The following is a 16079-nucleotide window of genomic DNA, read 5'->3' on the forward strand; positions in this document are numbered from 1 at the left end:
AAACCAATTCCAAACCATTATTTGTCTATTTACATAAGCATGTATACGTCTATGCATGTATGTATGTACTGACAGTAAATATTTAGCTCACATATAGAGACATGAATCACCTCTCAGGTGCTATTACTGCTTGAATCTCTGAGGCTGATTTCATGGAGTTTTGCATGGCAAGCAGACTCATTTAAACCAATTTACTTCATTTTTGTTTGTTTCTTTTCCTCAGTCTTGTTCCAGGTAATATATTTCTTAGTGAGTTAGATGTAACTGCATAGAAACGTAATTCTTTGTCTCATTTTTCCTTCTTTAATTTTATACTCTGCGAGTCATTTTGTCTCATTAATGGTTGTGTAGAACTGACAGAACCTAATCAATGACTTCATACCAACATCGCTTTGTAACTCATGATGGTAACCACATTCTACAATAAATAGGTTGTCTACACCAGCTGCCCTGATTTCCCCCACATCAACTCATTTATAAAATCCCTTATCTGGTTCTGCCTTATTACTGACAAAACTGTACTCAAAGGTTGTCAATGACTTCATAATTATAAACACAAGTTTTACTCAATCCCTACCTTCTTCGAACTTTGAGCTACAGACGATATTTTTGCATCACTTTTTCCTAGAAATTTTCTGCTTAAAAATATCCTATCCCTCTGCAAGAGATGTCTATTTCTGTTCTCCAATACTTCCGTACTTCTCAATGTATATGTACATCACTCCCCTAAGGAATATCATTAGGTAATTCATTTAGACATACGATGAATGAATAATGAGTCCTGACCACATGCCATATACAAGTGTTATATTCTTATATCCAACTCATCCTTCATCCTTTTTTCTCATTATCTAAATCTCACTCAACTCTTACGCCTTCCGTGTGTTTTCAGTGAGATTTTCCTTAAACACTCTCGTTCATAGTGCTTTCTTTCTCTTCTACCTTTCAACTGTGTTGAATATTTGTAAACATCCCTTTGTCACTGATGATGATGTTTTTACTATTCTTTTTCATTGATCTATGTCATACTCTCAAGTCTTCAGTGACCTAAGATATAGTGCTCAAGATTAAAGACCAAAATAATTTGAGATAAGTATGATGTTCATATTTTGGGACTTGCTTTACAAATTTATATACAGTGTAGTGATTAAGAGAACACTCACGTGATCAGCTGTAAGTGGTGTGACTTAATTTCTCTAAGCTGAAGGTTATCACCTATAAAGTGAGTAAACTACCTCACCAGGCCAAGGTATAAATTAAATAAAATCGGTGTTGGCACAGTGTCAGGCATACAGAACACCACTATCACTACTTATTGCATATCAGGTTGTAATCATCAATAAACACACTTCAAAGTCTATTATGACAAGAGCACCGTAACAGGCATTTGTCATAAAAAGATTAAAGAAACAGAAGCCATACACATGGTAATATGAGTACAGCACAAAAAAGGCTCTACATAATAATGACAGCTATCATTAGTTGAGTATTTACTAAGTGCAAGATATTTCACACTATCATGCACACCTTCTACATCTTTTTTTATTTCACCTTCGTAATAACCAAACTTATAAATGTGACATGAATTCTTAGAGAGAAGAGAGATTACATAACTTGTCCAAGGTCATGCATTAGCGATTTGCACTACATCTGTCTTGATCCAAAGCCTGTCCTCTTCATGCTCGACAAATAAATGAATACTCAAACCAAGTGTTAGGGGAAAAGCTCTTGAATTATCAAAGACTGGTCCATGAAAATACTGTATCTTTAATTCGGACACTTTTCTAATTGCTTCATAATGGTGGTTTATTAAGTGTCTGACCATAGGTTTTCAAATACTGCACACACGTACTAATGTGGAATAAGTAATAAATATGGTAGCTGAAAAAATGAAATATAATTAGAAATAATGCCAATATTCCCAAAGACTTTTCCCAGGCTCATTTGTTGCATAACTATTATTCAACTCATTCCATAGACAGTCAGTTTCTACATAAAACAGCTGAACATTTCATCAGCAATATTTCAAAAATCAACAAATGATCAGGAATAATTGGAATTATTCCATTTTTGAAAACATTTTACAAGCACCACCAATGTCCCCTATATTTCTGAACTATAAAGCAAAGAATCAATTTTATTTTAACAAACACCTTGGTGGTTTCTGTGAGGTGAGAGCAAATGTCATGTTCTTGAGTATTCCTCTTTTTTTTTTTTTTTCCAATTTTATAGGAATGAAACAACAGAAGTTACTGATGGAAAGAGACCCACAATGAGGAAAAAGTGCATTCTTAAAAAAGAATCTTAATAGAATTTCCATTCTTTTAGATTTACTTTCCACCCTCACTAAGATTGAATTAGTCTTTCTCTAGGGGAAGAGGTGTAAAGACCCATTACCACAATCACTGCATTCCTGAAAGTCTATTAAAGAATAGGGTACTTTTCAGAATATGTTGGAAGGATAATTTGAACCTCATAAAGAAATAAAATATTTAAGCAATCTGCTATCTGCACACTAGGTTTTAGCCTATAATTGGCCATAACAAGGTTTATATATCTTATAACACAATCTAAATGTTTCCATTTTTACATCACTACTTGACTGAAAACAAGCCACCCTGAACCAATTCTCAAATATAGAATAAATACTGCACTGTTAATCGGTGCATCTTTTAGATAAAATTAGGATTTCAAGCCTTTAAATATATGTAAACAAGACAAGTCCTAAATAAAGCAGCATTAGGCAGGGAAAAGAATAAAGCAACATTATAACAGGGCTGAAAGAGTTAGTTTTCCCCTAAAGCCAATTACTTCTCATACTTGGCTCACAGTCCTCTCAAACTGACATCTGAGCTTTTTAAAAGATGTATATAAAAATATATATTGTAGAAATTCTAACAACTCCACCAAATTCTACCAGTTGAAATATTTCCTTTAAAGTGGAATCGTAAGGCACAAGTGTAGAATTATTATTTTATTTTCTTAAAAACATTACTTAAGGAAAAAAAAAAACAGATGGGCAAGAAGAGAGGAAGAGCAGGAAAAAAGAGGGGAAGTACTTTATGGAAGAATATTTTATGTGAGAAAAAAGATGAATGAAAAAATAAGAGGAAACATCTGAAAAGGTTTTTAAAAAACCTTTATGCATAATTTGTAATTTGAGTGCTGTCATACCATCAAATGAAATAAATACGGGGTGAATGATGGGCTAAACTATAAGGTATTATGGTTACACCATATTAAAGCACTGCAATGCTCTTTGTATGTAACATAGCAGTACTAGAACCCAGAGTCCAAAGAGGTGTTTACCTTCAAGGAATTAAGAACATCCATGATTATTTCTGTTTTTATTTATCATTTCACTAGGATTACAAATTGAGTAGCAATAATCCATTTTAAAGATAGGAAAACTAAATCAAACCTAATTTGTGTAAATAGGGAAGGCAAATAGCATGGTGGTTACTTGTTTAAGCTCCAGAGTTAGACACCCAAAGTCTGAAGTCCTAGTTCTAGCTTTTGACTAGATATATGGCCAGGGCAAGTTAACCCCTCCAAGCCTTGCCTTCTTTTGTCTAAAATGGATTTAATCTAAGTACCTAAAGGATTAGGGTGGTTTCTGCAATTAAGGGAAAGAATTATACACTGTACTTACACAGTACCTGTAATATAACTAGTACTCAGATGTTAGCCAGTAATATACTAACAACAAAAATGGTTGGTGATAATAAAAAATTCAAAATCCAGGCTTCTTGACTCAAAGGATATTTTCTTAGTCAGAACTACTGCTTCTCTTGTAAGACATTTTCTTTCACAGAGTGAGATACAGGCAATTCAGTGGGATAACAGCATACCTTCTCTTACCATGACTGTGCAATAGATAAAATAGCTCATTTTAACAAATGCAAGATGTTATTTTGTTTCATAAAACTTTCTGGAATAAAAATGTGACTACCATGTAACCATGCATTAAAATCTTATTATAATTATACATTAGGAAACTAACCGAAAGGCACATGAAAACTCATAATTACTTTCAATTTTTCCATTGAGTCCCTGGAGAAGGTTTTACAAGCTGCATCAATTTCCTTTCCTATCACACCAAGAATGGATTCCTGTTCAGTCTCCAGACAAAGAAGTTGATCCTTGAGCTGCAATCTGGCCTCTTCCATCCTCCTTAAGTGCTCTTCTTCATTGTTCATATGTTTTTCCTAAGGCATTGATAAGAAATAAAAACAGAAGTTAATTAGTAAGTGTAGACAAGAAACACATGTAGTATCTGTACAACCAACTCAAAGCAGCACATTAGAAAACAGATCTGACTTGGTCCCTTTACGAAAATAAAACATTCTTCCTATTCATTAACTGAGATCAAGTAATAGAGAATTCAGAAGTAAGACACTGAGGGAAACAGTGAGCAGATACTTGGCAAAGAAAATTAGAGTAATGCTGTAACCAAAAGAAAAAAAACGTTAAAAAAAATCCTTCACCATTGTAATAACACAGTGCCATTAATGGGTCAGAGATTAAAAGCTGATGCCACAAATCGACTTTGAGCTTTCAAAAAATATTAGTAAAATACTAAAAAAGGCAAAATGTCAAATAAGATAGTTTCTTCACCTCAAGAAAAAAAAAGTATTACTACTACCTTTATCTCATTAAAACATAGGTTTCAAAAGGTCTAAGTTTTCAAATGCAGTCATAGTGCATAAATGCTTTGAGTCACAAAAATTTGATAGAAGATGGAGGTACTTTTCACGTAAGCAAATATACCTAATGAAAAGGGGTTTCTAAAGAAACAAGACAAAACAATTCTCAATCATTATGATTACACAATTTCATTAGAAACTCATTAGAGAAATTCAAGTGGTATTGCACAAGGCTTGGAGGAAAAGAACAGAATCAATAGAATTGTAATTATAAACAGTGGACCAAAAAGTCACGATGGCTGGCTAGTTATGCCTCTGGTCATTACATAGTAGCTTAACCACTTTTACCTCCCTAGTAAATACAACACAAGCAGGAAGACTATATGGTCAACAAACCAGCTTGAATTTAAAATAAAAAAGACTTTCTCAGTGAAAATTAATCATGAAAGGTAGAATGGTATTTGAGCACAATAATCACACACAGCATTTCCTTGCAATTCCACTTACTTTAAAAAACGAATGGAAATCCTCTCCGGGAAAGAACAGTCCTTTCACAACCTGTCTTCTGCCCTTCTCTCCAGCCTCATCTCCTTCCTTTCCACTCTCTCATACTTTAACTCCTTGCAGCTTCTCAAATATGCCTACATATGTCTCTCCTGGCCACATCTCATCCGAACAACTCACTCTGAAACTGTGCTATTTCAAAATGGAGCTGGCAGCCATGAGACAGCATTTACCTTTATAAGTACATCATCCCAGTCTGGAGCTCAGCTCTGTAAAGTTGGGAGCTGGATTTTCTTTTCTCTTTGGTGCTCTGATTTGAGTCATCTTTCAGCAGTAGAATACATTAAGCTCACAAGAGACTAATGTACAGACTAGAATACCACTCAATTAACTACACTAGTTTACAATGAGAACCATAACTGCCACATGGATCAGAATGCTCACATCAGCATAACCAGCATATTTTCTCCCTGTAGACCAATCTAGATGGGAAGGCAAATTATACTCAGAATGCTGCTTAATGAAGAGGAAATCACAGCAAGGGGGGTTTGTTTCATGAAACAATGTTTAAATGGCATCACACTAATGGCAGCCTGGCATGTTCATCTATCAATACATGTCAGGGCTTTCAAATCATAGTAGCAAAAGTGTTCCATTCTCTTGGCTAGTGTTTGGATGGAGACTGCTGAAGTACATATCCCTAACTTTCTCTTCTGTCCACATTCAGTTTCTGCTCAAACTCTCCCTCCTGATTGATATGCCATCTCTTTAGATATACTGATACTCCACTAAGTCTTGACCTCATCTAGGAGTCTTTCTGAAAAATTAACATCCTGGCTCTGAACAATAATGGATGATTTTATAGTTTTCTTACTAGAAGGAAACTTTACTGCCAAGTTCCTAGGTGAGGATACTTGCCTCTGTGTTGTTATCATGTACCTACCAACCTATACTTCTTATCCTTCAAAGTTTATCCTTCAAGACCCAGTCCCCTTTCTTTCATGATCTCCCAATGTAGAATGTTCCCACAGAATATTATGTATACCTTAGTTTTTTTAAATATATTAAACTATAAGATAACTATTTGGTTTGGTACCTTTTCCCTTAATAAACTGCTGATTTCAGGAGACCACAAAGCATGTTTATAGTCATCTTAAAACTCCTCCACTTTGCCAAATAAGTGATTTAAACGTTTTTAAAGACTCCAATTCAAAACTGTAAATATCATTTCATCAATTACCGTGCAGATCTATACACTTGAAGGCCACTGAGGTGTGCTAGGTTTCCCCTATACAAGCACAGGCCTCCAAACAAACATGGGCCTGCAGTATCATCGCTGGCATGATGCTAATAAAGAAAATACTCCGTCAGGGGTTACTGACATATTTAGGGGACAACTGTTCAAATTCTAAATCCACGCAATTCATACTGATGTTCTAATTGACCTTTCTTTTCTCTTTTCCCTCGCAGCCATCTTTCTTTTTCCACTATCACTTTTCTGTGCTCTCTGTTACCTGACTCATTAAAAAGAAGACAAAACTATTTCTACAATTTGATATTCTTAAGAATGCTGATACTGTCAGAAAGGATCTATAAGTTCAATCACTTTAGCAAAGACTGAAAATTTTATTATCCCCTTCACTATCCTCTGTGAGACAGCATGCCATGTTCAATCTCCCTTTGAAGTGAAACTCAAAGAGCTATAAACTCACATGAACCTTAGAGATTAGTGGGTTCAACTACCTGTTCTTTCAGGATTCCCTTCTGTGACATTTCTGACAGATAGTCGTCCAACCCCTACCTACATGACCAACTCAAGTTTCAAGGAAAAGAGTACTTGACAAAACTGCAAAATCTTTCCATTAGTCTAAGCACTATCCTCAAAAATTAAAGTAAATAAATGAATCCTCCATCCCTACTAAATCTTCTAGTGTTCCAGGTAAAGGTCCATGTTCTTTCATTTAACTAGGTTTCAGACACTGCATCATACTAGTTCTCCATCCTTTCTGCATGTCCTCCAAGACCCTAAGAGTTAAATAAGTTCTTCTACTCTGTACTTAAGCAACTGTAATTTGATTTTTTCACTCATTCTACAATTTTTTATGGAAAGCCTACTATGGCAATACATTCTTCTGGATGCTAGGGACACAGTAAATGAGATAGATAAGGCTCCTGCTCACACAGAGCCAACAAATTTCTCCATGAAATTTCAACACTTTTGTCCCATTCTTGTGGCTTAAGAATATCAATTTCAATACTAATCATAGAGCTCAAAGAATAAGCTGTTTCTCCCAGTTTCATGTTTCAGAAATAGCTCTAACAGTGAAGCAAGCACAGCTAATTCTGAGAGAGGAAGTTAAACTGGCTGACATTAATTCATCGACCATCTCATTGGGGGCATACAGATTATTAAAACAGATGATAATATTTAGGCACTATTATGGCTATTCCCTGGTCTTCTAGTGAAATCAGAGGGAGTGGTAATTCTACAACAACATTAACAAAAAGCTACCATATTTCTAGAAAACCAGAAGTAAGACAAGGTATTTCAGAGACTATTGAGATGTACGGAAGACACAGATAGTCCAACTTCAGTGTTTCAGCATGAATGGACACAGATGCCTGAGTCTTGGGAATGTCAGGAGTTTCTTTGCAGGGCGTAGGGGGATTGGGATAGATGAAGCTGACAATAGCAGTCTATATGATCCAAGAAGAGGGATATTAGTCCTAGACCATGACTGAGTTTGAGAAAGAACCTTAGAAAACAAGCCGAACTCTTAATTTTACAACTGAGGAAACCAAAGTTCAGACAAAGTAACTTGGTTAAAGTCAAACAGCCAATAACCAATAAACTAAGTCCCCTGACTCCCTTACTAGTGCTCTCTACTCAAATGTGCTATATAAAGGTTGAGTTCTTAAAACTGGAGTTTAGAAAGCCAATGTGAAAAACTCAAAAAAGTTATCAGTAGGTTATATGGGGATTAATGTAGTCATAAAGTAGAAAGAATAACGCAAAAAATATTTCTGAATGAACCTTCTTACTACAAATAAAAATATATGACATATTGGAAAAAAACCATCAAGCATGCACAATGTCCTAAACTTTTAGGAGCTACCACTCTCCTCTGTACTGGAGATGTACATTGTATACACATAAAATCTGCTCTAGATTTTAGCTAAAAAGCATAACTAATACCACACTAAACAAGGTTTGGTTCCACTGTCAAGACAGCAAAGGTTTCATGAAGTTTCCACTTCAAGATAGGAAACGATTACATTGTTGACAACTGTGTCTAATGGAAACAAAAATCTTACTACTCACAGTCATCATACACACACACACACACACACACACACACACACACACACACAGTTGATCAGCTTAATCAATGAACCTGAAATTCAAAGGATAAGAAATGTTCCTCTAAACAGAACATTCACTTTCCCAAAGGCTATAAAGATTACAAGGAGACACGATCTTAATGAAAACAGAACAACTTCAATAAAACTAGAGCATGTCCAAAATGTTATCTCCATGGTAAAAGCTTATGAGATTCCTTCCAGGTCTTAAGTGCTCCAGAAAAGCCATTTTATTTCCAATGCGGTTATTACATAAAATGAAAACAGTTCTTCACACACCTTAAGAGAAACATTACAGCAAATAAAGCACATTCACACCACTAAATAAATCATTAATTTACAAAGCTGATGTTTTTCCTTTACTGAAAACTAAATTGAATAAGTGTGCAATATTTCAGCCCCAAGGTCATTTATAATACATGATCAGGGGGTGGGAGAAAGAGAGTAAGTGGTAGAGAGAAATCAAAGTTAAAGGCTGAAATTAAAGCTAATACAATGTAATTCAAAGTTACTGGAAGCATTGCTTGTTAAAACTACAGTCCTACACACAACACCTAAAAAGTTTTGAGAAAGAGTATTTCTGTAACTCAAGATAACTATTATGCCTAAGCCTTAAATCCAGGACACTAGCATTACAAGGCAAATTATGAAACTATCCTGAACAAAAATTGGATCTGTCTGGAAGCCATTTATCTGACTCTCTAAAGAAGGCTCACATTACTTCTGCCAACAAAGTTGACTAAGATGCAAGGAAGCTAAGATACAATATGAAATGCTAAACAGTGCAGAAACTGCAGCATAACTAAAAGAGAAGACTCTACCATAGATACTATAGAAAATTTGAAAAGAGTTTAATCTGGAAAATTACTATACTACAGTTCAAGCTGTCTTGCAAAACAACCAACAAATAAATAAATAACGCATTAATTGCTATCACATGTAACTACTTTTTTCAAACATTTCTTAAAAACAGAAGATCTTACATGAGTGTGGATTTCTTAAATTAAAATTATGGCTATATATTAAACACTTAGATGGGTATCAAAAAATTAAAAATACAATAAAGCAACAACAATTCTAAATTCAATAGTTCAGATCAGTTTAAAAAACTCTCCATGAATTCAACCTCCGTGTAACCTTTGCCCTCTGTGAACCCAACACTACTCAGGAATAAAGAGAACAAGGGACGGTCACAAACGGAATTTTTTACTTGTTATGAAAGTCCAATAAGATGCACCTACTTCATCACCCAAGTGAATGTTATAGCAACGGCAGGTAATACCAGGAATACTAGGTGCTCCTTCTCTGCGTTCCTGTGGCACTTTATATGAGCTTCTGCTGTAGCACTTACTGCTCTATGTATCTTTTCTGCCGGTCTCCTCACCAAATGGTGAGTTCCTCTAGGACAAAGATCTTATTTCTCTTCATTGAAATATCCCAGCACCCCTCACACACTGATGGTGGAAATGTAAACCGGTGCAGCCACTATGTAAAACAGTATGGAGGTTCCTCAAAAAACTAAGAATAGAACTACCGTATGATCCAGCAATCCCACGTCTGGGTATTTATCCAAAGAAAACAAGAACACTGATTAGGAAAGGCATATGCACCCCTATGTTCATTGTAGCAGTATTTACAACAGCCATGATATGGAAATAACCTACATGCCCATCAACAGATAAATGGATAAACAAGATGTGGGGTGTGTGTATACACACAGACACAAAATGGAATTCTTCTCACTCATAAAAAAAGATGAAATTTTGCCATTTACCACAACACAGATGGACTTTGAAGGTATGATGCTAAGAAACAAGTCAGACAGAAAAAGACAAATACTGTATGATTTCACTCATATGTGGAATATATGTGGAACTTCTTATATTTAAGAAGTTCCAACAAACAAAATAAGTGAACAAGCAAAAACAAACACATAGATACAGGGAACAGAGTAGTAGTTACCAGAGGGGTAAGGCCCATGAGGAGGACAAAATGGGTAAAGGGTAATCAACTGTATGGCAACAGACGGAAACTAACTTTTTGGTGGTGAGCACGCTGCAATGTATATAGAAGTAGAGAGCTGTAAACATGAAATTTATATAATGTTATAAACCACTGTTACCTCAATAAAAAGTAAATTTTAAAAAAGAGAAAAATATCCCAGCGCCTAAGTGTCTCACATAGCAGTCAATCAGTAAATCTTTCTGAAACATAAATATCCTTTTAGATTCCATTCATTCCACTAGTGTTTCTTGTTTCTTTTCTTTTCTTTCTTTTTTTTAGTGTATTCTCTATGTCCCCAACTATACAACAATGGGGAAAAAAAATCTCTAAACTCAAATAACTTCTTGTGTTTCAGTAAGTTTGTTTTTGCAATACATTAATTAGTCAAGTCACTGAGGGCAAGCATCTTATCATTAGCAGGTTATTATAACCATCAAGGTAAGCTGATGTCTTAAAAGTGAAAGCCCTGTCAGTGGTAAGAGGTAAATCAGAATAAATTTTGAGGATACAGCCAATAAGATCTGCTGATGAGTTAAGTACAGGTCTGTGTGTGAGAGAATAAGATAGTTCTTTACATCTATTTAGAAAGCAAAAGAACACTGTAATTCCTACTAGAAGATTAAAATCAAAATGCTACTATTTTCTGGGTTAGATATACACTGCCTCCTCCTCTGTAAGTGGATGCTATTTCCTTCAAAGGGGGGAATAAATTATGATTAATGGTATATAACAGAAAGAACTAAGGGCATTAGTAAAACAGTAGAGTTAATTGGAAAAAGTAATGGTATAATGAGAAAACTGGATAGATGATTTGATGCATCTTAAAACTTGAGTGTGAAAGACTTTCCAATCTATAACCTGGTCTTAGGCAGGTTTAGGAAAGTTATCCATAAAACAGAAGTCAAATAATAGAAATTCAAACTTAAACTTCTAATCCCATTTTAGGAAATTATTCTCGCCTCAGGCTTTTTAGTATCTTTTTCTAGGAGAATATTGAGCAATACAAAGATCACTGGCAGCACAGTCAAAAAGGTGTTAGGATATATAGTGGATACATTCCTAGAAATTAGTATTCACAGTTGGAAACAAAAATGCCTCTAAAGGGTATTTTATGCATTCATTAAGTTTTAGGACCATTTTGTAATTATTACATATTTCTCTTAAGTCAATGCCTGGAAACAGAAATAACACACTTATTTAAAATCAGCCACTTGTGATGCATTTCTATTTCTGAAACAAAATATGGACAAGGAAACAAACAACTAGAGTTTCAAATTATGCACTTGGAACGAACACTGTTTACTTTTCAAAAGAAAAAAATGCATCATTCATCTCCAGAGAAATGTTTATAAGCTTACAGTGTCTTTAGAAACCATCAGAATTTCTTCCTATCCTCTATTTTTTTTCCTTAAAGGATGCTTACGTATGCCTTTATTCTTATGAAAGAATATGGGAAAAAAGTTTAAAAACAAATCTCCAAATAACATAACTCATGTATACAATAAGCACCTTCTAGTTACTGGTTTTTTATAAATTTAAAGAATATTGCTTGTTCAACATTAAATGACAAAATGGACTGAAAATGAATACTTTAAAAGGTCATAAAAGAAACGATATAAATAAACCCGGACATCCATTTTATGAGGGTGAGTCAAAAATTATCTGCACTCTGGGACTTCCCTGGTGGCACCATGGCTAAGAATCTGCCTCCCAATGCAGGGGACATGGGTTTGAGCCCTGCTCCAGGAAAATCCCACATGCCGCGGAGCAACTAAGCCCGTGTGCCACAACCACAGAGCCTGCACTCGAGAGCCCATGAGCCACAACTATTAAGCCCATGTGCCGCAACTACTGAAGCCCCCGTACCTAGAGCTCGTGCTCTGCAACAAGAGAAACCACTGCAATGAGGATGAAGAGTAGCCCCTGCTCACTGTAACTAGAGAAAGCCCATGTGCAGCTACGAAGACCCAACACGGCCAATAAATAAATAAATTTATAAAAAAAAAAATTATCTGCACTCCAATTATATTAAAACTTCTGTTGGCCACACTGTCTTATCAGCGCTTTCCATTCAAGGCTACTGTCTCTACTGTGCAGGTGTGAACGTGTTCCATCAGTTCATTTGTAACTGTGGTGCAAGCAAAAATGGATGCCCCACTTGTGATTTGCACAAAAGAAGAGCAGCATGCAGTGATTCGTTTTTTGTGGTCTGAGAGTGTACCCGGTGCCGTTATTTACTGAAGACTTTGTGTGCAGTATGGAGAAAGTGTTTTGTCTCAAAGAAGTGTGTATGAATGGATAGAGAAGTTCAAGGAAGGTCGCACAAGTGTTAGCCATCAAGAAGGAGCTGGACGCCCATCCATGTCCACGGCTGATGACAACATTGAGCGTACATGTGAAATGATTCTGTCGAATAGACAAGCGACAGTGGATTATGTGGCAAATCATTTGCAAATCAGCCATGGCTCAAAGGTTCAACAATCAACAGTGCTCATTACAGTGAGATGCTTATTGAAGAGCTGAAGCCTAAATTTCTGATTAAATGCAGAGGACTGCTATCCAAGGGTGTTGTGATCTTGCATGACAATGCATGTCTGCACACTTCTCCCCACACTGTCGACATTCTGCAAAAACTTCATTTTGAGGTGTTAAAGCATCCTTCCTATAGTCCTGATCTTGCTCCATTGGACTTTCACTTGTTTGGTACCCTGAAAGCAGCCCTAGAAGGACGAAGATTCACTTCTGATGAAGAAGTGAAGACAGTGGTACATTCATGGCTCACAGCTCAGCCTAAAACATGTTTTAATGAAGGAATACGAAAGCTTGTTGACAGATGGACAAAGTGCATTGAAAAGCAAGGAGATTATGTCAAAAAGTGATGTATTTGTCTTTTCTAAAAGTTAATTAAGATAAATTCTACAGCCAGAGTGTGAACAATTTTTGACTCACCCTCGTGTGCTCCCTTTAAGGGTCTACCAACGCAAGCTAGGCCTGCTCAACATCCAACACAGCACTGACCAAGATGCAATAGGGAACTTTCATGTGGCCTATTCCCCTTGGCTTTACACACCACAACCAAATGTATGCACCATTATTTAGCCTAACTCCTACACTATGGGTATCACTCACAGTTTCTCAAGGAAATAAAATCAAACTAATACTACAGCATTTTAAAGGAAAGTGCCCAAAATGACTTCTTTCTTCTCAAGCCCTTGTAGTTATTAACCATTTAGCTAAAGATTAAATGCCTCCACAGGGAGATCAGCTCACTGCTTTGTGATGAGCAAGAGGGGTGGGAAGGGAGGGTGGAAGGGAGGCTCAAGACGGAGGGGATATGGGGATGTACGTATACACGTAACTGTGTTCACTTTGTTGTACAGCAGAAACTAACACAACATTGTAAGGCAATTATACTCCAATAAAGATTAAAAAAAATTAAGTGATTTGAAATCAAGTCCTAATCAGGGATCATAAAGATACAAACTTGGACTTCACTCCTTAAATTCACTTAAAATCAACCTTTCTGATTGTAAATGGTTGGTAGAGAGGTCACTCCCAATGGAAAAGAGTTTGGAAATGGCTTCTCCACACCTGTATTCCAGTCTGGAAAGTAAAGACGAAATGTCTTTCTATACATCTTTACATCTTGCCCCTCCCTCTGCCACAGCTGCATGTATAACTGGGCTCCTCCCACTGCACAGTCACTCCATCTTGGCATTCTAAACTTGTTTCTTAACATCTGGCAGAGTGCTTCATATATGGTAAAAGTAAGGACTACTCAATTTAATGACTATCAGGGATTCAATTAAAAGCACTTTATAAATGACAAGTTCAAAATTTATAATTTTACCTTCAATTTGACCATTTTATTATTATTTTCATTGTTGCTGTTTTTTAAATGTGAGAAACCTGGCAGGAAATTACTCACAGTATCCTAGTTAGTGTTTATTTAAAGTATCTGGTTTAAGTTTGCCTCCAAATTAATACGTAGAAGCTACAGCTTTGTTCTACTATTCCACACTATTTAAAATAGATGAAGCACCAAAGAAAAAGCACAATCTGCCTAAAAATGGCCTAAAGTGTAACCATTAAATAAATGCTAGAGGGTCTTCCCTGGTGGCGCAGTGGTTAAGAATCCACCTGCCAATGCAGGGGACATGGGTTCAAGCCCTGGTCCAGGAAGATCCCACGTGCCTTGAAGGAACTAAGCCTGTGAGCCACAACTACTGAGCCCACGTGCCACAACTACTGAAGCCCAAGCACCTAGAGCCCATGCTCCATAACAAGAGAAGCCACCACAATGAGAAGCCCACGCACCACAACGAAGAGTAGCCCCCACTCACCACAACTAGACAAAGCCTGCATACAGCAGTGAAGACGCAACACAGCCAATAAATAAATAAATAAATGAATAAATTTTAAAAAAAGAACCCATAAAAAATTTTTAAAAATAAAAAATAAATGCTAGAAGTCAACAGCCCATTCACTTCTATTTCTTTCTTGTACTTGTGGGAGAAAAAAAATTGAAATCAAAGAATTCTGTCTGCTACTATCAAAGAGTTCTTAGTAAAATATGTGAAATTGTATTTTGGAAAGTAGTGAATACTTTATAGAACAGACATCTGACAATCATATATATTTTTCCACATCATAAGAAATAGCAATCTTAAACAGATGGTCAAATTAAAAACAAAACACAAAATTCAACAACACTGATTCATTTTTTCCAGTCACAGATATCTTTTATGTGGAAATATCAGGTTTTAATTAAACTTTTCTAACAAAATCATTGATGACTTCCATTCCAAAATTTGTGTCAGGCTAAAAAAATATGAGAGTATATGGTAATCTGTTGAATATAATAACCCTAAATTTAAATTCAACAGTAAAATTTCAATGAAAAGACAAATGTGAGTCATTTTACTGGCAGTAAATAAGGGGGAAAATACAAGGAATTTGTGCTCATATCCTGTTTTCCACCACAAGCTATGAAATGTTGGGCAAGTCACTATACTACACACTCAACCTCAGTTTCCACCATCTGTAAAAAATGGGCATCCCAATTACACTTGCAAATGTGAATTATAAGTACCATTTTTTAAAGACCCACATTTTGTATAAGAAAATTATTTCTTAAGTGTTTTTAGCCAACACAGCCATAGCTTTAAATATTTTGCTAGGTGTCACCTCACAAATGATTTCAATAAAGGATTTCATGAGAAGGTACAAAAATACATTTCTACAAATCCTAATCTATTCAATACTTAAGTTCCTGTGCACTGCAGTTGCCTTAGATGTCTCACAATTTGTCTCCTAATTGTTTCATTGCAGCTATTCACACCTCCCAAAAGAACTAATAATAGAAAATAAAGAAGAAAAAAGAAACAAAGAAAGTCTTCTAAAGAAACTTAAGTGTAACTGTGGGAAAAAAAGCAAGCTTTAAATGAGTTAGCTAAGCATCCCAGAGAGCCTACATAATCTATATACTGACCAGAAATGGTTCTTACAGAAACCTTTTTGATTAGAAACTCCTTTGATCCATTAGACCCCATTTATCAAGTTCAC

General features: G+C 35.7%; 1 protein-coding gene across 6 annotated transcripts in view; it reads right to left on the reverse strand.

The window, feature by feature from the left end:
- CEP128 (centrosomal protein 128) overlaps positions 1-16079 on the reverse strand; it is a 437525-nt gene that overhangs the window by 252878 nt on the left and 168568 nt on the right. For all 6 annotated transcript variants that reach the window (XR_009053322.1, XM_057733202.1, XM_057733203.1 and 3 more), the window contains one exon: positions 4032-4208. Coding sequence is in view for 5 of the 6 variants with exons in the window: in XM_057733202.1 (XP_057589185.1) it covers positions 4032-4208 (177 nt within the window). In the remaining variant the exon portion in view is untranslated. The remainder of the gene's footprint in view (positions 1-4031; positions 4209-16079) is intronic.

Source organism: Hippopotamus amphibius, chromosome 4 (assembly GCF_030028045.1).
Source record: "Hippopotamus amphibius kiboko isolate mHipAmp2 chromosome 4, mHipAmp2.hap2, whole genome shotgun sequence".
NCBI lineage: Eukaryota > Metazoa > Chordata > Mammalia > Artiodactyla > Hippopotamidae > Hippopotamus > Hippopotamus amphibius.